Source organism: Pteropus medius, unplaced genomic scaffold (genome assembly GCF_902729225.1).
Source record: "Pteropus medius unplaced genomic scaffold, Ma_sr-lr_union100, whole genome shotgun sequence".
Taxonomy (NCBI): domain Eukaryota; kingdom Metazoa; phylum Chordata; class Mammalia; order Chiroptera; family Pteropodidae; genus Pteropus; species Pteropus medius.
The window spans coordinates 6113577-6137031 of record NW_024342474.1 but is presented as its reverse complement, the minus strand read 5'-3'; the positions used below and the strand labels follow the sequence as shown (position 1 = coordinate 6137031).

The window sequence follows — 23455 nt, the reverse complement described above, 5'->3', positions numbered from 1 at the left end:
GCACGCTTGTGCGCACGTTCCCTGAGAACCCGGAAGTGCGAGGGAGAGGAGAGCCACGTGGGTGGAGCTGGAGCGCAGCTCGCATGGGGGAGTCTATCCCGCTGGCCGCCCCGGTCCCGGTGGAACAGGCGGTGCTGGAGACGTTCTTCTCTCATCTGGGTATCTTCTCTTACGACAAGGCCAAGGACAATGTGGAGAAGGAACGAGAGGCCAACAAGAGCGCGGGGGGCAGCTGGCTGTCGCTGCTGGCGGCTTTGGCCCACCTGGCCGCGGCCGAGAAGGTCTATCACAGCCTCACCTACCTGGGGCAGAAACTAGGTACCTCCGCCCCGCCCCCCGTGCCCCTTGAGGAGGAAGGAAAGGGGGTATATTCCCCGGTCGGCAGTGGCTTGGGTTCCCTGTTTCTTTCGCTCCTAATGCAGGCTCAATTGGACTCCCAGGTCGCCTCCCACCGTTCCCTCCCTTCCCTTGGCTTCCACAAACCCCGCCCACTGGCCTCAGCAGCAGATAGATTGGCAGATGGGGTAGATGCTCTTTGCAGGGCTGTACCCCAAACGGATGGATGTATGCATTTTGCCCAGTGCATGGATTGGTACCATAAATGACAAGTTAAGCAAACTCTATGTCTTCGCTCTTCCAACCAGTGACACTGCGGCCAGAGGAGCAAAACTTGGCAATACAACCTAGTTCGAGTTAATGAACACTACTGTCTGGCTTCTTAAGGTTAAAGCCCTGGAGAGTTTCAGATGGAGTCCTACTCCTTTTTGTAGGCGCTCAATAAATATTTAGTGAGTGAAATAAATTAATACTGGACAGGAAAGGCAAGAAATATGCCTAACACTAGCAAGAGGGCTTACAGGGAAAATGTAAACACTCTTATCCCATGATAAATCTTGCCTCTGAAAATATGAGGTAAGGGCAGAGTCAACTGATTTTCACTAGTAGAAAGCCACGGGCTATGCATATAAGGTAGAACTACTTATAATTACCAATAGTTAGTATTACATATCCCAGAGCTTTTAGAGTTGTTTTAGTACTTTGGCCTATTTTAGACACTTTAATTATCAGAGGCACCCAGTCTGGTATGAATGAAGGACACATATAGAATAGAAATGTAAAATTGAGTGCAGATTCCATTTTGATTCCTCCACCCCCAGTTTCTTCATATTGCCTGAAGGTGACCATGTATGTACATCTTGCTTTCAGTAAACACTCAAGAGGAAAGGCTTTTTGAGATCTTAAGTTTTGCCTTAGTCAAATAACTTGTCGTTTAGCATGTTAACTTACTGGCAAAAGCTGGTCAGTTTCACCTTGTGTATTTTTCCTCCCCTTTTTACAGTGGTACTTCTCACAAATTTGCAATTGCTGTTGCAGTGATATCATTCCCTTTTCTACAGCTTGGCAAATTGTGTATTGTTGAGTGACAGATCCCAAACCAGAATACTTGCCTTTGAATTGTCAGATTTTGTTTGTATCCATATGATTTATAAAAAATTTGTACATGTATTATAATTTACATATATATGTAAATGGGGAGGATTCCAACTATAAAATTGAAGGTGAGGAATTTTCTGGCAGTTTTAATTTTTAGATTCCCCCACCTCGTGAAGAGTGGTAATTGACCCCAGTGTATCATTCTTAATTTTTTTTAGCTTATCTATGAGAATTTGATTAAACCTGTAGACTTACTATCCAGAAAAATATATATGTAGTACAGTACAATTTTGCATATAATCAGAGTACTCAGTTGGATTTCCTAAAGCCTATTTGTGGACCCCAGTGAAAAAAATCAACTTTAGTTTAAATTGTATGTGCCTTGTTTTAGGTAAACAGAATTGGCTGCCCTGTATAAAAGAACTTATGTAAGACTATCATTGCCTCTAACTTGGGTTCTGTGAAGTGGGCCTCATATAAAGTGATTGGTTCTCCATGGACCCCGCCTTGCATTAGTGATCCTGAGGACTTCACCTTGAAATTGACCCACAGAGCATTTTACACTGTGAAACATGCTCAGGTACTCACTGTTTAGGCTCCCAGGTGTCCTGTCACTTCTGAGTAAATGTTCTGAAAATGGCATGTTACACTTTAATGCCTCTTAACTTATTCACATATATAGTAAATGTAGACTCCAGATTTAAAATTTTAACTTTGAAATTTCTTATGGTTTTTTTTTTTTATTGGAAAATTTGTAAGATCAAGGTGCTTAATGACTTCATGATCACTGGGTTGACTTTATTTTCTTAAAAACTTGGGAAAAATTTTTTGTGTCGCCATTTAAAACATTCCTATGTTTTTCATCTACTTTACTAATTAGAACATTTATATGGTTTTCTTTAAAAAGCAATATAAAAAGTTTATATTTATTTTTAAACATTTAAAACGTGGTTCAAAAAAGTGTCTTTTTGACCTCACTTTTGACTGATGTTTATTGGAGACCTTAAAAGTGAATCCTGACTATAGCTGTCTTTTAGACAAAGGACAGACCTGACAGCCTTCTGTTCCTGTCTTGGCTCGCTTGTGAAAAACTTTGGGTGGGGCCCTTTTCTTGGAGCCTTTTCTTTCCTTGGAGGGGAGAATATACCTGTTTGGGGAAGAATCAGTGACTCAATGCCTGTGAAGGATTTCAGAAACTCATACTTTTCTCCCTTTGATTCATTACTGGAGGTTTTCCTCAACATCTGGTTCCTGGAATTTAGCATAGTAGAAAATGACTTAACTTGAGAACCAATGTTTAAACATTATTTGCAAGAAGTTGTAGAATAAAATTCCTAATTAGATGTTTTGCATGATCCTTTAATATACTTATTTCTTGAAATTTCATGTTGTAAGATAGACTGTTGAAATCTTGAGAAATGAACATATATAAATAGAGCCTTCTGGTAATAATTCAAAATAATCGTATTTTGTAAATTCCAGAATTTTAAAAGAGAAAGAAGTCTTACGTCTCTGATTTGTTGTTTCCCAGCATGAAGGAAGGCCAGTCCCCAATGGATATTCCAAACTAGGGTAGTCAACAAATAGGATTATACTCCTGAGAGCTTTGAAAAAGAGACCCGTATAAAGAAATGCATTGATTGTCTCTCCCTTCCTTATAGTGTCACTTTACTTGGTTTCACATACTCGTGATTGATGTTTATTGATAAACTTTTAAAGGTATTCTTTGTATTTATGTGGTATTTCCACTCCCCCAGATGAGGGTAATCTGATGAAGGAAGGTATCCATTTTTCACCCAGAGTTAAAAATTTTCACCAAAGCCATCCTGTTCAAACAGTGGAAGTGAGTACACAGTTGAGGTCACCTAGCTCTGTCAAATAGATTGCTATTTTTACAGGAATTGAAGCTCCCAATTTACCATAGAGTTTCAGAAGCTCAGTTATGTAGCTCTGAGTATTTTCTTATATCAGTTATAAATGGAAGGGAAAGAGGATTAGCGTTATCGAGTGTGTGCTTTGCTCCAGATACGTTACACACCAAATGTTATTTCATATTTGTGTCTTCTTAGCAGCTCTATTACTAGTTTTGTGTTAAAAACAACTAAGGTTCAAAATGGCTAAGTCATTTGCACATCACACAGTTTGTAAATTCGAAAGTTGGGATTTGGAACCAAGTCTGGCAGATTTTCAGAGCTTTTAGGTTTTACATATTACTCTGACTACCCTCCTAACCTAAGAGATTTTGTCCTAGGCCTGGGCAGAGAGGTCTTTTTATTCCATACTGTCACTTTACACAGTCTGCAAAGCTAGAATGAATATGGGCATGGAAAGAAGGCAATCCCAAGGTACAGTCCTATATAGGACGTTTATGTCAGGGTCAGTCCACCTGTACCATATAGATTTTGCTGCTATTAGTAGGAGAAATGATATAAGTGCTAGTCAATCTGTTTAAGCAGTATACTAGAGAAAACTATTCTTAAATATTAGTAGTTTGGCTGTAGACTCAGTAATAAGTAGAGTAACCAACCTTCTAGGTTTGCCCAGGGCTGAAAGGGTTTCCAGGATATGGGACTAAGGGAGAATTTCCCAAGAAGTGAGGCTTTCAGTGCTAAAACTGGAAAGTCGTGGGTAAACTGGGACAAGGTAGTCATTATAGTTGTAAGAGATATGAGATTCATTTCTTGAAACATAAGCCGAGCGATGAACTAAAAACGATGTTATGTAATGTTTCATTATATAAGAAGATATTTTACAAATGCTTTTGATAAATGATTTTCACTTGTAATTGATATGTTTAGAACAGTCATTCATTCATTAAATCATTCTGTATATATCAATAGAAAAATTATCTATTTGAGGTTTTTATATATTCTTAAGAATTACTGTTTTAAACCTGCCCAGTTTCTTTTCTTTCTCCTAATGTCTTGCCTCTGACCCTTTGGTGGGGTGCATAAATGCTTAAGAAAACATCTATAAAGCTGGCTCTATAATTATTAGAAATATAGTTGATCATGTATTAATACAGAAATGATGTCTATGCCATTTGATTCTTTTTGACTATTGAAAAGGATGTATTTGGTCTTACTTTTTGCTGATTTATTTTGGAACCCCTGTATTATAGCAGCAGTTATTTAGAATTGCTTGTTGCTCTTAATAATTCACAATGTGCTGCTTATCATGTTATAGCCTATATTGTCAAACTTGTCAAGAGTACCAAGATTTCCTTTTTTCCCAGGGAACCCAGAAGTCTGTGTTCTTGTGTAAGGGAGATATATGTGTGTGTTATCCATTTTCTGGTTTAAAAGATAAGATTAAAAGATGGCTTAAAAGATAAGATTTAAAGGAAAATGCAACTCTAACACAGAAATAAAATTTTCTGATTTACCGGGAATAACAACAGTGTTTCATAATTGGGTATTCTCATGTATTTTAAATACATTTTTGTGGAAGGAGGGCTTTTTAGATCCTGGTTAATTATTCTCTGAAATAAATCTGAATCCTCATTGAAGTTGGTTGGGGGAGAATTAGTGCATGGTTAAGGAAATGAAAGACAGGTCTGTTGTTACATTAATGAGTTATACCAGCCATTTGTTTAACCTATTCCTATTTGTTCAACCACAAAACATTTAAATCCCAATGATAGGAGTCAGAGATTATGGTAGATGAGCTCAGCAGGTTCAGATTCTTTCCTTTTGGATGCTGGGAGGTGTTTTGTACTTCTGGTTTCTCTTCCTTACCTGCCATGTGCTTATGTCATTTACCTACCAGGGGGCCAGTCTTTCTTCAGCAGGAAGGACTCCATCCGCACCATCTATACTTCCCTGCATAATGAGCTGAAGAAGGTGGTGACTGGCCGTGGTGCCCTGGGTGGGGCCACTCCTCATGTGGAAGAACTCCTTTCTCACTTGTCGGAGCAGCTGTGCTTCTTCGTTCAGGCTCGGATGGAGATTGCAGACTTCTATGAGAAGATGTATACCCTCAGCACACAGAAGTTCATCAGTGCCGAAGAGCTCGTTGGCCTTTTGGACACCATTCTCAAGAAATACAGCTCAAGGTCAGTGTAGGTGAGGAGGGAGGGAGAGATAAAATGCAGCAGCTTCTCGATCCCACACAGACCCTCAGTTTTCCCCCACACTCTTATGAAAATCTATGATGAAATAACAAGAGAATAGCTGTGTTACATTTTGTACATATTAATTAACCAACCGGTATATATTAGGCACCTTCTTTGGGCTCAGTTAACAACATACTAGATAGATACTTAACTTCCCTAAGCAATAGCAAAAGACCAATAATGAGATAATCCTTAAAAGATGTAATATAACTGATGTTGGTATTCATGAAAGAGTTCATATAGCCATAAAAGAATTGTGTATAAAATATTGTGACTTTTTTAACAAACTACTATTCACTTATTCCTCTAATGCAGCCAGTACTTACATGTGTTGGAAGCTCCTGTATAATTGCTTTTGGCACCTGTGGCCTACTTTTTGTTTTGTTTTAAATTTCCTCATAAATTTCCTCATAGTGGAGGCAGGCATCTGTGCTTCTGAGGAGGGCATACTCAAGGTTTTGGGAGGTTTTTTTTGTTTTTTTGTTTTTTCATAGTCAAAAGTTATTTGTAGCCAGTTTCATTTTTTTTTTTTTTTAAAGAATGTTGATTGACTGGAAAACTTTTATATGAAGGAAATTGCTACTTATAAAGAGATTAGATTAGTTTTAATGTCTTACTCACTACCTGACCTAAAAGCAATACCAAAAGAATTTAAGGAGCATCATGAACATCATTGATGTGAATGACCCAGTTTTATTTTTGGGTCCCTGGAGCCTGACATAGTGTCTTACACATAGTAGGTGCTCAGTAATTTCATGATGGACTAAATGGAAAGTAATTACCTTGAAGGATACCACTCCTTTAAATATGTGAGTTCATATATGTTTGCTTAAAAGAGAAAGGTAGATATGTTAACTTATATTCCCAAATGAAAGATAATATTCATCTGATTAATGGACTGGGCAAAAGGGACAAAATGAGGAGATTAAGAGAGACATTATGGAGGACATAGAATCTAAGATTACTTTTAAGGGTAGATAAGGTTTTGAAAGCAAAGCTTGGAAAGGAGAGCAGACGCTTTGAGACAAGAAGATGATTTCAGAATACTGAAAGAGTTTTGGTACCTGCCGTTCTCTCTTCCTGAAACATTCTTATCCTACTTGTCTACTCATGATTTAAGTCTCTGTTCGAATGTCAGAGAGGTCTTCTCTCTTCATCCTACCAAAACTATCATTCCCTTAGGCACTATCCTGCTCCCCTGATTTATTTTCTTCACATTCCTTATTGCCATCTGAAATTACTGTTATTTACTTAGAGTGTTTTTTCTTCTCTCACAACTAGAATTTGGGCTCCATGACAGCTTCTATGTCTTCATCACCTTGAACAGAGCCTAGCGCATAGTAGGTGCTCAATAGGTATTTGTTGAATGAATAAATGAATAGTTGCTAAATAGTGGAGAACCATGAATGGCTTTTGAATAGGGGAGTCTCTGTTTTCATCTTTATCTTAGACTGATTACTATGGTCCTGGTGTGTGGGTTGGAATGGTGAAGGGAGTGGTTACATGAGGAAAGGGTAGTTTAGCAGGCCTTTATGGTAATCTGATTGGTGATAGTAGGGCCTCCTGGTTGCAAGACAGTGGGAAAAGAGATGAAGACAAGGAAAGTCTACAAGTTTTGGCAATAGGGTGGTGGGAGTAAGGAGAGGTTTCTGTCACTGATGATTTATAAGTTTTGCACCTTCAATGATAATATCATTTACAGGATTGAGAAGTCAAGAGGGGCTGGCTTGGAAAGTAGTGAGCAAAATTTGGAGCAATTCAGGCTTGAGTTGCTAACAGATCTTCAAGTAGAGGTTCAGTAGGCAGTTGGAAATGGGGGTACAGAGATCACATGAAGCCAGAAACAGAGAAAATAATTAAAGATCATCTGTATAGAGTAGACTTATCTTGTTTTTTGGTTTCAAAACATATCCTTGTTTCTTTAATAAAGCAGCAATTGATTTTTAAGCTTGCAGGAAAAAAGGGGGAATATTTATATTTTGAAGGAAACTAGCACATACTGAGCAACTACTGTGTGCCAGGCAGTATGCAAGACCCTCTTATATATCTGATTTGAGGTATAGGTGAGTTAGTGCTACTTTTATGGAGTCTCAGGGAAGTAAAGCATGCCCAGGGTCATGCAAATTATCTTTGAACCCACTTCTCTATGACTCCAGAGTCCATATTCTGTATGCATCATTGCTTGTATCAAATAGTGAGATGCTTTTCATCCAGTTTAGATAATTTATCTCTGTTGATTATTTTACAAGTCAGTAAATAAGATTGATTTTTATTTATTGAATAAATAATAAGACATAGTAAGACTATGAAATAGTCTTCTGTCAGAGTAAGACAGAAAACATCATAAGCACTTACTACATTCCCTTGCAAGGAATAAGAATTGTGTACTGCATAAAATCATGTAATGTGCACATTCTCTCTGAGCACAAGATAGTTTGGTAAATGTATTATTATGTTTTTATTCTTTCTTTATAAAGTTTTTCCCTAATTTTTCATTTTGAAATTTTACTCCTACAGAAAAGTTGCAAGAATAGTATAATGAACATAGAGTTACAATATGACCAGTAATTCCACTCCTAATACCCAATGAAAAATACAAAATGAAAACATATATCTTACACATGAAAACTTTTACATGAATGTTCATAGCAGCATTATTGATAATTGCCAAGAGGTGGAAACAATCCAAATGTTCATCTACTGATGGATGAATAGATAAATATGGTATATTCATACAAGGGGTTATTCAGCAATAAAAAGGAAGGAGTACTGATATGTGCTATAACATGGATGAACCTTGTAAAATTATGTTACATGAAATAAGCCAATCATTTATATGAAATGTCCAGACTAGGCAAAGTCATGGACACAGAAAGTAGATTACAAATTCATAGACACAGAAAATAGTAGTTAAGGGTTGGTGGGGTGGGGAGGGAGAATGGAGAGTAACTGTTAATGTGTATAGGGTTTCTTTTGGGGGGTAATGGGACTGTCCTAAAATTAGATAGTGGTGATGGTTACACAATTCTGAATATATTAAAACTGTTCAATTGTATACATTAAAAGGATGTATGTTACATGTGTGAATTAAATACCAGTAAAACTGTTACTTAAAAAAAAACTGTACAATGAACACACACGTATCTTTTACCTAGATTCACTATTAAAATTTTGCCATGCTTGTTTTCTCTCTCTCTGTATATAATTTTATTTCCCTGAGTTGTTTGGAAGTCAAATGCAAAACAAACATCATGACACTTCACTCCTAAATATTCAGGTTGTTGTGTCTTCTAAGAACCATACAAACCTATAACATAGTTTACACACAGGAAATTTAACACTGATTTTCCACCATCATCTAACTTATAGTCCATATTCAGATTTCCTCAGTTGTCCCAAAAACGTCATGTATTTTTTATTGTCATGTATTTTTGATCTTCTGTTGTATTCTAAATTTTCTTTTATTGTTAACATGGCTCAAAATTTATAAAGTACAAAAGAATGCATAGTGAAAAGTCTGCCTGCTGCCCTGTCTTAGCTACTTAATTCCCTTCCTAAGAAACAGTGAATGTTAGCAAGTTCTTCCTCTCATTCCCAAGAGAGTCTATGCATATGGGTATACACATTTTTTAAACATATTTTACATGTGTACAGATTTTCTGTTTGTAAATATTATTTTCTTTCTCAAATCTGATTACTATGTATATATTTTTTAATAAAGTAATCTTTTGAAAACCAAAAACTAAAGTACAATTGGCGATATGATGCTCAAAAGGAAGAGATCGCATCTGGTGATTGCCAAATGCTAATGTGGAAGTGGTTTGCTGAACCATCTCAGAAGCTTAAGAAAATACTCACTGGGCTCCTCCTCTTTTTCCCCAATAAGGTAAAATTTAGTAATTCTGGATTGGGTGCCCACAAATTTGTATGTTTTAAAGTTCCTTGTGCTACTGATACATAGTCTGCATGAAAACAATTGTTTGGATAGATAAAAGATGCCAACATTAGAATACACTGAATATTGAACCTTACAGATGTGTGTGCATGCGCTTGTATATGTATGTGTGTGTGTCTCTCCTGGGAATTATTACTATTTAATTTCATTTTTATTTTATTACATTTGCGATCTATCATCTTTGAACCTTCTTTGAAACATCCCACTTCCTAGAGGCTTGAGAATTTCTCCCATTGCCTGCTAAAGCCTCGATTTCATTCTTGAAACTTTTAGGGCAGTACTTGGCTGTACCCATTAGTCTTCTGATTGGATGCTAATGGAATCTGATGGAGCTGGGTTGCAACATCACATATGGTCAATAGTTGTTTTCATCTACAGTTTCCATCTTCCACCCATTCTAACTTCCTCTTATTAATAGGGAATTACTGATCACAGGTATATCCTAGCCTGAAAATTATCTAAATTAGAGGCTGTGGGTTAATTTGAACAACAAAAATTCTTTAGTTAAGAATTTTTGAGATAGTTAAGATAGAAATTCTATATAATATATTGATTTTTCTTTGGGAAGTGGGATTATTTTAGGTATAAATGAATGTAGTTTGCCTTTTGCCAGGATAACACACCTAATACATTTCTTTCATGGTTCCAGTATTCTAGAGAAATAATTCATATTTTGGTGTTCTCTTGTATTGAGTTAATCTTCTTCCCAGAGGACCCAATTTATCTTTCAGGGAATGCTTATTTGTCTCAATATATATGATCCATGTCAAAACACTTATAAAAAATTGTGAATCTTTCATCTTTCAAACCATGAAATGCTTTTATATTAAAAAATTAACAAGCATGATATATAGCATGGAGTCTAAACCCCTGGCCCTGATTTGAGATGCAGATCTTGTGTGTTATTGTAATATCCAGTCTACTTTAAGAGATGAAGAGAAAGCATATTTTGTTTTTTTCTCTGGATGCCAGTTGTGTTCAGAGTAGAACAATGTTAAAGGTTTCCTTCTTTGGTAACCTTATTACATCACTAAGCAAATTTAAATTCTTATTTAAGAATCAGTCACTTATAATGCTGCATTTCAAATTGAGTAATTAACATTACAGATATGAGTTTTTACTGTGTGCCCTTTAGAAGAAAAAATGAATTTAGATCCTCTAGGATCACAGTGTCTGCTACTCCTTGAATACTCTTGAGGAGAGGTAGAACTTGGTTTTTTTTTTCCAAGGAAGCATCGATGGAACATTTTTTTATTTTATAGAGTTTATTTTGACTTTATTTACCTAACTTTTATACAATGAGCATAAAAGAAAATTCTGGCTGATCTTTCTGTTTTGTGGTTAAAATAAAACTGGAAGATAGATTTAATGTAAGTTAATATTTACTCTCCTGAATCAAGAATATAATTTTAAGAAATAATGCTTTTGAAGAAGTTAGCAATTATTTATGCATTCTAGACAGCTTTTTAAAATCTCTCTGGCATAGGAATAATACCATTCAGTGATTTTTATTTTTTAATCATAAATTTTAGCCAGAATTTATGTATGTAACTTTTTTTTAGTTACATAAAATTTATCTGCATTTTAGGAAGCATAGTTTTTTTTTATCTGAATCCTTCAAAATGACAGAATTCTCACCAAAGACAACTTTGATTTGTTTGGGCTTTATGTCCTTTTTTTTCCTTTAAAAAAAGATTCATGATGATAAGACTGTTAATGAAACAGTTGTGTGTATAGTTCAACAAGGTTAATTATTACCCACTGAAAATTTTATAAGCAAAACCAACAATAGTGCAGTTTCTGTGGGATGCATTCTATTCTATACACTTGACATACCTAGATCTTAACAGTTCAGATTTAAGGCCTTCTGTGATCTTGCATCAGCCTACCTTTTCAAATTCATCAAAGATTTATCAAATGCCTTAAATTGCAGCCAAACTCTTAGTAAAAATGAAGAAGCCTCAGAGAAGTCTTTGAGGATTTTAAACAGAAGCCAAAAAACAGTTCCTAATCTAATGTGTTCCCCATTTCTTACCTTAGTTCATATTATTTATTTTGCTTAGAATGTCCTCAAATTTGTAGAGGAGGAAAAATATCTTTTTCCTCTACTCTTCTAAGTTCTTGGCTAGGGTCCCTTTAAACAAAAGATTAACAAGAGAAAGCATACAAGTATATTTAATATAATTTTACGTGACAAAGAAGCCATAACCTGTGCTTTTATGCTATATTTGATGAAGAATGGAGAGTTGTGGGAAAACATATAATGAAAAGGGTATAAGTTAAATGTAGTAAACTGAGGGAAACAGCAAATCCTGTTAGTTCAGATTCTTCTCTGTGTCCCTTAGTCTTTGGAGATAAGGATGCTGCTCTTTTCCTCGGGGTATGGGGAGTGCTTCTCTCACTTGAGGGTTTTATGACCTAATTCAGGGAAGGGTCATGTTGTTTCTCAATTTCCTTCAGCTTAAAATATTTAGTATTGAAATTGTTAAAGATTTTGCTTACCTAGGTTCAGTCATCAATTCAAATGGGGACTGTAGCCAAGAAATCAAGAGAAGGCAGAGAGAAGGAAGGGCAGCAATGGAAGAATCAAAAAAGATCATCAAGAGCAAAGATGTGTTATTAGAGGCTAAGTCAAAGATCATCTGCACCCTCATATTCCCAATTACTATGCAGAGATGTGAAAGATGGACAATCAAGAAGGCTGAAAGGAAAAAATTTGATTCATTTGAAATACAGTGCTGGAGGTGAGCTCTGTGGATACCTTGAACCACCAGAAAGACAAACAAGTGGGTCCTGGGACAAATGAAGCCTGAAACATCGCCAGAGGCAAAAATGACAAAACTGAAGCTGTCCTATTTCGGGCACATCATGAAAAGGCAGGGTTCTTTGGAAAAGATAATAATGCAAGGAAAAATGGAAGGCAGCAGGAAAAGCGGAAGCCCAAATGTGAGGTGGATTGACTCCATAATAGAAGCCATAGGCCTGAGCCTATAGGAGCTGAGAAGGACAGGACATTGTGGACATTACTCATTCATAGGGTCACCAGGAGTTGGAGCTAACTCATTGGCATGTACCATATTTTGGAGCAGCATGTTCTGAACCACATCACATTGTTCTATTATGTATCAGTTACCTATTACAACAGTCATTCTGTATAACAGAACACCCCCAAATTTACACTTATAGGCTTGCAGGTCTTTTGGGAGTTGACTGACCTGGGCTAAGCTTAGCTGGGTAGCTCTGCTTGACACTGTTGGTCTCGCTGGGCTTGGCTTATTATTGTGAACTTTGGGCTTAGTCTGCTCTATATATGTTCATTCTGAGCCCAAAGTTAGAGGGGAAGCAGCTACCCAAAGTGCAAAAGAACAAGCTCAGCTAAGCTCACGTTAAGCCTTTGCTTGCATCAGATCTGTTAACATCCCTATGGCCAGTGCAAGTCACATGGCTCAGTCCATAGTCCAGGGGTGAGAAAATACACTCCTCTTCAGGTAGGAGAAGCTACAGAGTCACATGGCAAAGGATGTGGCATCAGGGGTGGTTATGAATTGCGACCAGAAATTTAAGCCCTCATCTTCACATGGCTAAATCCTACTTGCTGCTTTTTTAAAAAATTGATCCTACCTGCCCTTTAAGCTTTATGGCTCAATTCAGATCTTGTCTGTGTGGCTTGCACAATCTTTCAACCAAAAGAAATTGTTCCTTCTTCTGAACTGTTATTTTATTTGTACTCCTCATTAGAGATGTATTACTTTCTATTCATATCCATTATAAATACCTCCTTCTAACATAGGAGGTACTGCAGGGCAAATTTCTGGCTAATTCATTTTGTATTTTCAACTATTTGTATCTAAAAACTAGTAAAGTAATTGTTTTAAATGCGAAAAGTACAATTTTTTTTACTGTGGTAAAATATACATAATATAAAATTTACAGTTTAGCCATTTTTAAGTGTACCGTTCTGTGGCATTTAGTACATTCACAGTGTTGTGCTACAGATTTATTTTTAACTGGGCTTCTGACTTCTCACATGCATGAGACCTGCATACTTCTTTTGGAAGGAACTTGATATGGATTTGTAAAGGAAGGTGTGCGTTTGCACATGCGCGCTCTATATATTTTTCTGGCTTTTTTTTTTTTTTTTTTTTTTTTTTTTTTTTTTTTGGCTTTTTAAAGAGCAGATGTTCTCTGCAAATAATTGTCAATTTATTCCGTATTCAGACTTGTTTAAGCTTGCTGCCATAGCTGAGGTGTATATTTTTGGATTACAACAATTTAACAGATCCCCTATAGTATGAGTTGTGAATAGGTATGAGGCACACAGCAGAGTGGAAATGGGGAAATGATACATCATAATACTAATCTCAAAGTCTTGGCAGGATAATATTAACATGTATTTTTAGCTTTTAAGAATGAAAAATAGCTTCGACATTCATATTCATCCTAATGTTGAGCATTTAAATACTTTTAATATATGTTTATGGAAGAGCTTGTTCAGAATTCTTTCTGAAGTTTCGTACAGAGAATTCATGTTCTTTCAAGGAGAATGTTGGATATAAATGATAATTTCCAACTGGAAGCAGAAAAATAACTTATTTTATTTGTGGTAGAATTTTCTCCAATCTCATACCATTTTCTGTCATTAACAATCTTACTGTGTTTATAGTCCTTTGGTAAATTTCCTGATATCCATGCTTATAGAATCTTGTGATACTTGATACTCATTAAGTGTCAAGGGACCTTAGCCTTTAGGCTAAGGAAGCAGGAACATTTCTTACAATTCAATGATTTTGAGACATGCTATTGTGTGTGTGTTAAACTTTTTTAATGTTTATTCCAAAGCATGTAGTGTTCGAAGAGTTCAAGTTAGTTAATTAAGCACTTGAGTTAGAGGATGTGAGCTTTGTTTTATCTTTCTGATTCTTTGAGTATATTACTAGACTAGACCCTCCACCCATGTTGTAGCTTCCTCTCTTGAAAGATGTTGAGGGTAAAATGCAAATAGAAAAAATGTGTTATTGTCTGAGGGTAAAATGCAAATAATAGAAAAAATGTGTTATTTTAAATAACTGCCGCCTATTTATCACATGATAATCAGTTTCTATCTTATAATGTCTAACCTAGTATGGGCTCTCTTAATCATAATCCCTTTAATTAGTGTTTAAATACATTTTTAAAACCTCTAGCTATACTTGTGATGATTTTTTTCCTAATTGTTTAATTGATTACCAGTATTTTATGCTTCAACTGCAGTAAAAACAGACCTGTGTGAGAAGCTTCTGTCTCATTGACAGTGAGGCAATTAAATTGCATGGGCTCAGGCCTGTAAATCATCTCCTGTGGTGCCTGGGCATAAGATACACTCAGTAAATGCTAGATCTTGCCCACATCTTTAAAATGGGGTCACTTGCTAAGATAATTCCTGAAACCTAAGCAGATGCTTTGGATCTTTGGGAACAGTGTAAGGCCTTAATATAGGCCTTGAAAAGGAGCATGCACCAGGCTCAGCAGACACTGAAACTGCCTAGGCATTTCTCAGAAGAAAAGACTGAGGAAGAAAGCTCTAAGTGGTCAATACAGAGAGGATGCTCCTTAGCCATTCTATTCCACTGTTACAGAAAGAAAGTCGTTTACATCATAAACCACAGGCAGAATCTTTGAGACAGAAACTAGGATTCAAATCTTAACATAGTTACCACCGAATTTTAACATAGTTACTGAAGTCCTGCTAAATGCCATGTGTTGTAGAAATAAAGGAGTGAAGGAAGTAGGCAGGTTTTACTTCCCCTCAGGAAGGAGCTCAAAGCAAAGGTGACCACATGTCCCAGTTTGTCTGATAAAGTATGATTAAGTTACAAAAGGGGAAGACAGGTATTAAGAAACTAGAGGATATAGTTAGGAGGCCTAACCTGGTCTGGGGCTGGACACGGAAGACATTTCTAAGGAGGTGACTCTGAAGAGGAGACCTAAAGCATCAGAAAGAAGTGTTGATGACAAGGGTCATGCCTCACTGGCCTCAGGGTCTTTGCACTAGACCTTTTCTCCCTTTGCCTGGAAGAGAGGATACTCCCACATCCTGTCTCTCTACCCCTCAATATTACTATTACAGGTAAAGCAGAATATGTTTTACAAACAGCAGGTAGCAATTCCTGAGTCACAAAATTAATTTAGTGAGTAGTAATCCAATTAAAAAATACATATTATTAGCTATCAAGTACATTGTACATAGTAAGGGTAAATAAGAAGTTAAAACTTTTATTTATATACATATGTGTACTTAGTCACAATACACAGTGACTTCTGTAGATTTTTTAAAACATTTTTTAAACATTTAAATTATAACAAAAAAAATTGTAAATATTTTGTCTAGAACAAGTTAAAATGAAATCACACTATTATCTTAACCTTCTTTGTGATATCATTGCATTTCCAATTACTTATTTAATGTCTGGAGAAAGTGAGAAGAATGGGAATGTGGCTCAAGCTAAGAAGGAACCAGATTATTCAAGGCCTTGTACACCTTTTTAAGGATTTTGGATTCTATCCTAATAGAAATGGAAAGTGATCGATGTGTTAGATATTTTTTATCTAGCTACCATTTTGTTTTATCTCTGCCTCTTTAGGACCACACCCTGAGAAGAGGATGCCTTGTTTTGATGATACTGTTAGTCATACAATTCCCAGAATAAAATAAATTAGGAAAGAATTATAGCTAATTTAATCTCTGTATTTGAAAAGAAGGTAGCCACTACTTTCATTTTTTTTTTAAACGACTATTTCCACAAGAGAATATGATGCTGACATAATTCTGAAATGGTGAAGTTATATCAGAATGACTTTTTAAATAAATCAACATGGAATCCTTCCATTTTTCCTTCCCCTGCCCCTAAATGTAATATTATTTGACCACATTGTTTTTTGTTTTTTGTTTTTTTGAGGGTAGAAAATGTCAACATGGAGTAATATTTCCACTTATTTCTGTTAATTTCTCTTCCCCCTTCAGATTTCACCACCCAATCCTCAGTCCTTTGGAAAGCAGTTTCCAGCTGGAAGTCGATGTCCTGAGTCATCTTCTGAAGGCCCAGGCTCAGGTCTCAGAGTGGAAGTTCCTCCCATCTCTGGTTAATTTGCACAATGCTCACACCAAGCTGCAGACCTGGGGCCAGATCTTTGAAAAGCAGCGGGAGACCAAGAAACATCTGTTTGGAGGGCAGTCTCAGAAGGCCGTACAGCCCCCACACCTCTTCCTTTGGCTGATGAAACTCAAAAACATGCTTCTTGCCAAATTTAGCTTTTACTTTCACGAAGCACTGAGCCGGCAAACGACTGCTTCAGAAATGAAAACATTGACTGCAAAAGCCAACCCAGACCTTTTTGGAAAAATTTCCAGCTTCATCAGGAAATATGATGCTGCCAACGTGTCCTTAATCTTTGACAACCGAGGGTCTGAGAGCTTTCAGGGTCATGGCTATCACCACCCCCATTCCTACAGAGAGGCCCCTAAGGGTGTGGACCAGTATCCAGCTGTGGTGTCTCTGCCCAGCGACAGGCCTGTAATGCACTGGCCCAATGTCATCATGATCATGACAGACCGCACTTCTGACCTTAACAGCTTGGAGAAAGTGGTTCACTTCTATGATGACAAAGTTCAGAGCACCTACTTCTTAACCCGCCCAGAACCTCACTTTACCATTGTCGTCATTTTTGAGTCAAAGAAATCCGAGAGAGACTCCCACTTTATTTCCTTCCTCAATGAGCTCTCACATGCTCTTAAGAACCCCAAAGTTTTTGCAAGTCTGAAACCCGGATCCAAAGGTTAGCAAGTAATTTGTGTGAAAGGTCTCCAAGATGGGTAATTGTGTTTTAATTGCTCTAATGATCTACAGTGGTCTGTGATTAGAGTTTCGATCCGTTCATGCTTCTTTCAGAGCTAAATTAAAGACAAATCCTCCTTAATTGTGTCTCACACTTTATATGCAATTAAGGCCAATTGAATTAAGTATCCAAAGAGTAATCAAGGAAGTGATCATGGCTACTGTGTATCTCCATAGTGCAGCAAAGTACTCTCAGTATTTTCTCCTGTTTTCCTGTATTTCATGTAGACTGCATATTTATTGGCCTTCGATGTTTCTTTCCAGATGTTTCTTTCCCGATGTTTTATATTACTCTAAACATTGTATTCTAATGCAATTTCAAACACCCTCTCCCTTCCCCTCCTACCTGGATGAGTAATTGGGATGAGAAATTAAATGGTCTTTTTAGAATTAAGGACTGTATGTTTTCTATCTCATAAATTAGCTGATTAACATAGAGTTATTAGTTTTATGATTCTGATCTAGAAATAATATTTTTGATGCCCAAATTAGAGTTTTAGTGAGAAATTTCTATCGGTTATTGGAACTGAAGGTGAATTAAAGTAGGATGATAAGATCAGGTTTAACAGTTCAGAAGACTCTATGGCAGCTATATTAGCCATGGGTTCTTTTGGGTTGATCCACGCACCTAGCTGCATTTGTTTTGACCCTTATAAAGTTTGATTTTTTTCCACTCTGTTTTACAGTCAGCATAACCATGGTGTGAGATTTCTTTACTCTTCAGCATATTATCTGCTTGGCTTTTTGTTTATCACCTTTTCGCTGAAATATATGTTCATGTTTGGCTCCACTCCCTGGTTATTTTTAGGCTGAAAAAGCATGCAGTCTTGGTTTTTCAGCCACTCTTAGACATTCATGCAACTTAGCCTTCTTTTATAAAATCAAAATGGAATCACTGTACTTGCTAAAAATCAATTGTGCATTCAGAAGACATCTTCATAGTTGAGTAATCAACTCACTATTTAAGAGCATCTAAACTTGGGGTGCATGCCTGTCTCCTCCAAATATTTTTAGAAATAGTGATACACCTTAACACATGCTGCCTTAACACTTTCCTTCAGTAGATGTTTGTGGGGAAGAAGGCGTGATGGGCTGTGGAGACCTAAACTTCTTGCCTATTGATTCAGAATAAAAATAAGCCACAAAGAGTAATTGAGTTGTTAACTGTTTGATAGTTCCTACAAAGCTTGTGTGCAATGTAATAGTTCAGTCCTGTTTCTCATGATTGCACAGAGCCATTGTTTTAATGAGCAACCAAAGCAAACAAGGCTGTGGCATCGGCAGAGAGCAGAGGAGCCCCTTCGAGTCTAGTAGGAGGCCTGCCCACCTGTCGGGACCACTTGGTGGAAGAACCCACAGGCCTATTTTCTGAGGAGAACATGTGAGGTTTTTCTTTTTTTTTTCTTTTTCTTTTTTTAAAATAAAAGTCATGATTTGTAAAAAGCCAGTTTGTTTTAAATAGAAAGTACTCATTTACCTCTGCATTTTATTCACTCAGGTTCTATAAAAATCTGAACAGATTGTACAACTTTGACCTTACATAAAAAATTGAAAACTATTGGAACTAAAAAGTCAAATTATTTTTCCTCCCTTTTGTGTTTTGCTAAGCAGCTGAAAAGTATTTCTTGGTGTGATTGTATTTTTTTTCCTAAATAAAACACCATTAGCCTTAATAATATGTTCTCCTATGTACCTGAAAGAAAATATACTTTGATGTAACACGGAGAAGAGTGTGAATAAAACATATATACAATACTTAAATAACCAGTCCTCGCCTAGAACATATTTGAATTGTGTATTTATTTTTAAACATTTTGGTTCAAGCCAAGAAACAAGGTCATTTTACTCTGAGATTTGTCCTCTAAATTCAGTAATGATCTGTAAAGTCTATGTTTTGCTAATTGGAAGAGTAAATCTACATATTTTCCACAGACTGCTTATTTTGAAATTTCTTTCCTAAACCACACTTGATCAATTTTTATGGGTAACTGGGAGTGTAGTCAACACTTATAAGTTTGCCAAAGAGTCTATCAAGGAGTGTTTCATGTTAGGATGTTGTTTAGACACAGGGTGAACGTTTATCACTTTGTCCTTTCTTGGGTCCAACTTGGTACTTAACTATACTTAACTGAGGCGCCAATATCCTTTATGTAATCACTTTGTACATTTGGATATATTGGAGAAAATTTACTTGGAAGAAAGAAAATAGTTGGTACTTCACTGCATTCCCAGTAGAGTCACTTAGGTGATCTTTAAAATATGTCCACCCTTTGATCTAGCAGCAAAATTGCAGTTTTGTTTCTTTGGCAAGTCAGGCTATGAACCTGACTTCCTTACCTGTATAATGGGGATAAGGAAATGTGGGCTCTTTTTCAAAGAATATGTAAGAATGGGATGAGATCATGCATAGAAGAAGGCTTTGAAACTCACTTGGGTTTGAAAGCTATATAAATAAAAGATGGACCACTCTTTCCTTAAACCCAATGCCTCTCCTGTTCTTGTCTTTCACTTCAGGTCTGTGGCAAACCTGTGCTTAGTCATTTAGTTTGAACAGTACTTAAAGAACTAGTTTGGAAGAGGAGGCAGAAAATGCCTAACCAACCCACCCACTCATAAATGTAGAATCTTTGTGGTTCTTCATTCCCAAATTTTTCTGGTTAGTTGGTAACATTTCAGTTCTATATTCAAACTGACTTGTGTGTGTGTGTGTGTGTGTGTGCGCGCGCACGCGCGCATCGGAGTAAGTCTGGTTGCTCTATCAGTTACTCAGAGGTGTTTTAAAATCTCTAACTGTGATTGTGGATTTTTGTTAATTTCTGTCAGTTTTTGCATTTTGTATTTCAAAGCCCTTTCATTAGGCCGATATATATTTATAATTGTTCTTTATCGTATATTAACCATTTGTCATCATGAAGTTTCTTGCTTTTTCTCCATCCTTGCTTTGAAGTCCACTTTGCCTGATATTTTTATGATCATTCCAGCTTGCTTATTCTTAACTGTTTGCATGGTATGTCTTTTTTCTATCCTCTCATTTTTCATCTATTTGTATCTTTATTTTTAAAGTATCTAGTAAGAACTAAAGAGAGAAGACTGATTAAAAAGAGCAATAACCAACTCTGTTCTCCAAATTGACAATCCCTGTCCTTTGATTGAAGTGTTTAGTTTATTTCTCCTATAGTTTCTTTTAGTCAGGATTTTGCTGATGATATCCTCAAACCATCATTAAACATTTATTTTTATCTCCCCCTTTATATTCGGAGTTAGGTCAAGAGGTCTGATCAGATTTAGTTTCATTTTGTAGTAGCAGTAGTGCTGTATATTTTATTAGGAGGCAGTTAATATCTGGTATTACCTGGATCAAAATGGTGAAACAGAGCAACTTCACCTCTATTTGGTTACCTCGAAGAACAATTCATATAGGGGTGGCTGGATAATGCTTGATTCTTATGCCAGTTTTTAAAATAATGAGTTAGTTCTTATAGCATCTTCCAGAGACACCAAGGAGTTAGCTGCTTTTCTTTTTTTTAAGTGTATGAATTTATGGGGCTTTCTGCCTCTTAGGTTTAACTCTAAATTTGAAATAAAGCAGCCATCCCTCACCCCTTCGCCACAGGTGTCTTGCCACAAGACACTTTTATGTAAATATTATGACCTTCCCTTATTTCTTAACTCAATGTTAACTTTCTCTCAATTACTACTATTTTCCTCCATGTTTTTCCTCCCTCTCCCCCTTTCTCCCTCCTCTCCTTCCTTTCCTTCTTTAGTTTCTAATATCTTCCTCATCTATTTCACTTTAGTCACTTTCCCATGCTTCAGGGAGGGGTTCAGGACATACCCCAGTGGTCTCTGACCCTGTTTTGGAAGGCAGCGTCTGAAGCATTCGTTTTGATAGTTTTACAACTAGTTAGTCTTCTTCAGGCAGTGACAGAGGAATATATAAAAAGGAAAAGTTCAATATTGACATTAATGGGGTGACCACAATTAAGCTCAGCCACCTCACGAGCACCCAAGACATTTAGCCGGCTACGGCCAAACAGTGCTATATATCTTTAGGAGATTATTTAGCAAGAAAACCTACTCAGAACTAAGATCTTTCCAATTGTACTTTCACTATAATTTTTTATTACTAAGTAAAAGATCATTCTTAGTCTATTTGCTGTAATTCATCTGTATAAAAACATTACACTAACTTCTGATTTTGTTTTTCCTTCAAGTAAAAGTTTAACGAAATACATGTTTTCCCCATCTAAGTGAGAAAGGAAAAACATGCCAGGTGACTCTCCAAGAAAGCCCTGAGGGAATGAGTCAGAATAGCTTGATGCACACTTCTGCCTTTAGAGACTTCTCTTGATATTGTGTAAATCCATAAGGTTTCATTAATGCAAGTATTTTGATTTGTCTGTGTATTTTTTTCAATCTGGTTTTGATGATAACATCTGTGTCTGGGATACTTAAAAATTAAAACCATATGATACATGTAAGATATCGATGCCAGAAAATGGAGAGATGCAAATGGGTTCCCATTTCTATGGCCTCCTACCTAACCTGGGGATAGGGTTCTGAGTGGTAGCTTAACTCAGGGAGGGTCATGAGAGGCAACTGCATTGGGGTGAATTATGAAAGAGAACTGCTTAGCCATGCAGTGGCAATTTGCAGCGGAAAATGTAGGCTGGCACTTGACATTGTTCTATGAGAAGATGATCATTGGGACTTTGGCTAATTTTATCCCTATGGAGTGAATTCTGCTTTTGCTGGTCTTAAAAACTGTAGGGTAATTTCAGAATCCAGCTGTATTTGAGAATCTGATGCCTCATTTGATCTGAGATTTTTAATGACTCAGCTGGTCAAACTTCTAGATTAGGTCTAGACTCATTTTTGTTTGATAAGATATGGTAGCAGGATACCCCTTGACTCCTTGAGCCTAGTCTCAGTCACTCCAGGGTAGCCAGTGTTAGAGAAGTCCCCAAAGCAGAATCAGATAGAGTATATGAATGACCCCTTCTTGTATTCATCATTCATTCATTTATTTAACAATTGAACATCAACTATTCTAAGGGTGGTGATACAACAGTCAACAAAGATAAATGTAGGTAGGGCCTGCTTAGATGGTGCTGGTAGTGAGTGAGGTGAGCTGGCTCCAAGCACCTGGGCAGGCCAGGAGCTAAGAGGGGCAGAAGGGCAATGAATGCTTTACAAACTTGTTTTATTTGCATACCTCCCTACCAGTTTTGAAAAACTCATGATAGCTCGATGGACTTTTTGAAAAATATATATGAAATCATCACCACTACATTTAAATAGTTTCAAAAGATACCTTTTATCATGTATTAAAAATGTTGACATTTAAAATTAGCATAATTGTTCTTTGAAAGATATCTAGTGAAATCTAGGTACAATACAGACTTGATAGCCACCATTTTCCATATTTAAAAATAACAAGCTTTTTAACACATATTTTAATCACTACTTTTGCTCTACTTATCCCACAGAATTTTATCCTAATGCTATTTGTTCTGCTTAAAAGTCTTATTGATCACCTTATCAAACACTTCTCAGCAGTATATATATATATATATATATATATATACACATATATATGTATATATATATAAAATATACATATATATATATATTATATTGATGTATAAGCTATATGTTCTTTCTGTTCCATAAGGCTCTAAGAGTTTAATGACCAAATGGCATGTATATTAGAAATTCTACTTGAACATCTTATTTGAAATACCTTTTTTAATGAAATGAATAGGTGCAGTGTTTACAATGACTTGGTTGAAGAAATTGATTGTCTAAATGTTTCTTTGGTAGGCAGTGATTTTAATACTCTGCAGTAATAACTCATGTTAAGAACTGTGAAGGGTCTGAGATTGTATAAGTTAGTCTGCCACAGTTAGATGGATGCTGTCAGAAGACACAAGACAGTTATCATGGCAATAGCAGTAGCCACAATATCATCATTTCTGCATTGGTTTCCTGAGCCCTAGTTCCCTCCAGGCCAATAGGATGGGTGCAGATGGATGTCTGCTCATGCAATAGACTGTATTCCAGGAGAGGAATTCTGATCTT

General features: G+C 36.5%; 1 protein-coding gene across 1 annotated transcript; it reads left to right on the top strand.

Moving 5' to 3' along the window:
* The first annotated feature begins 30 nt into the window (after positions 1-30).
* On the top strand, positions 31-19305 carry KICS2 (KICSTOR subunit 2). Its single transcript, XM_039865901.1, has 3 exons — positions 31-318; positions 5203-5488; positions 16504-19305. Exons 1-3 carry the CDS (start codon positions 84-86, stop codon positions 17318-17320), a joined length of 1338 nt encoding a protein of 445 aa, XP_039721835.1. The 5' UTR covers positions 31-83; the 3' UTR covers positions 17321-19305.
* Positions 19306-23455: the final 4150 nt, after the last annotated feature.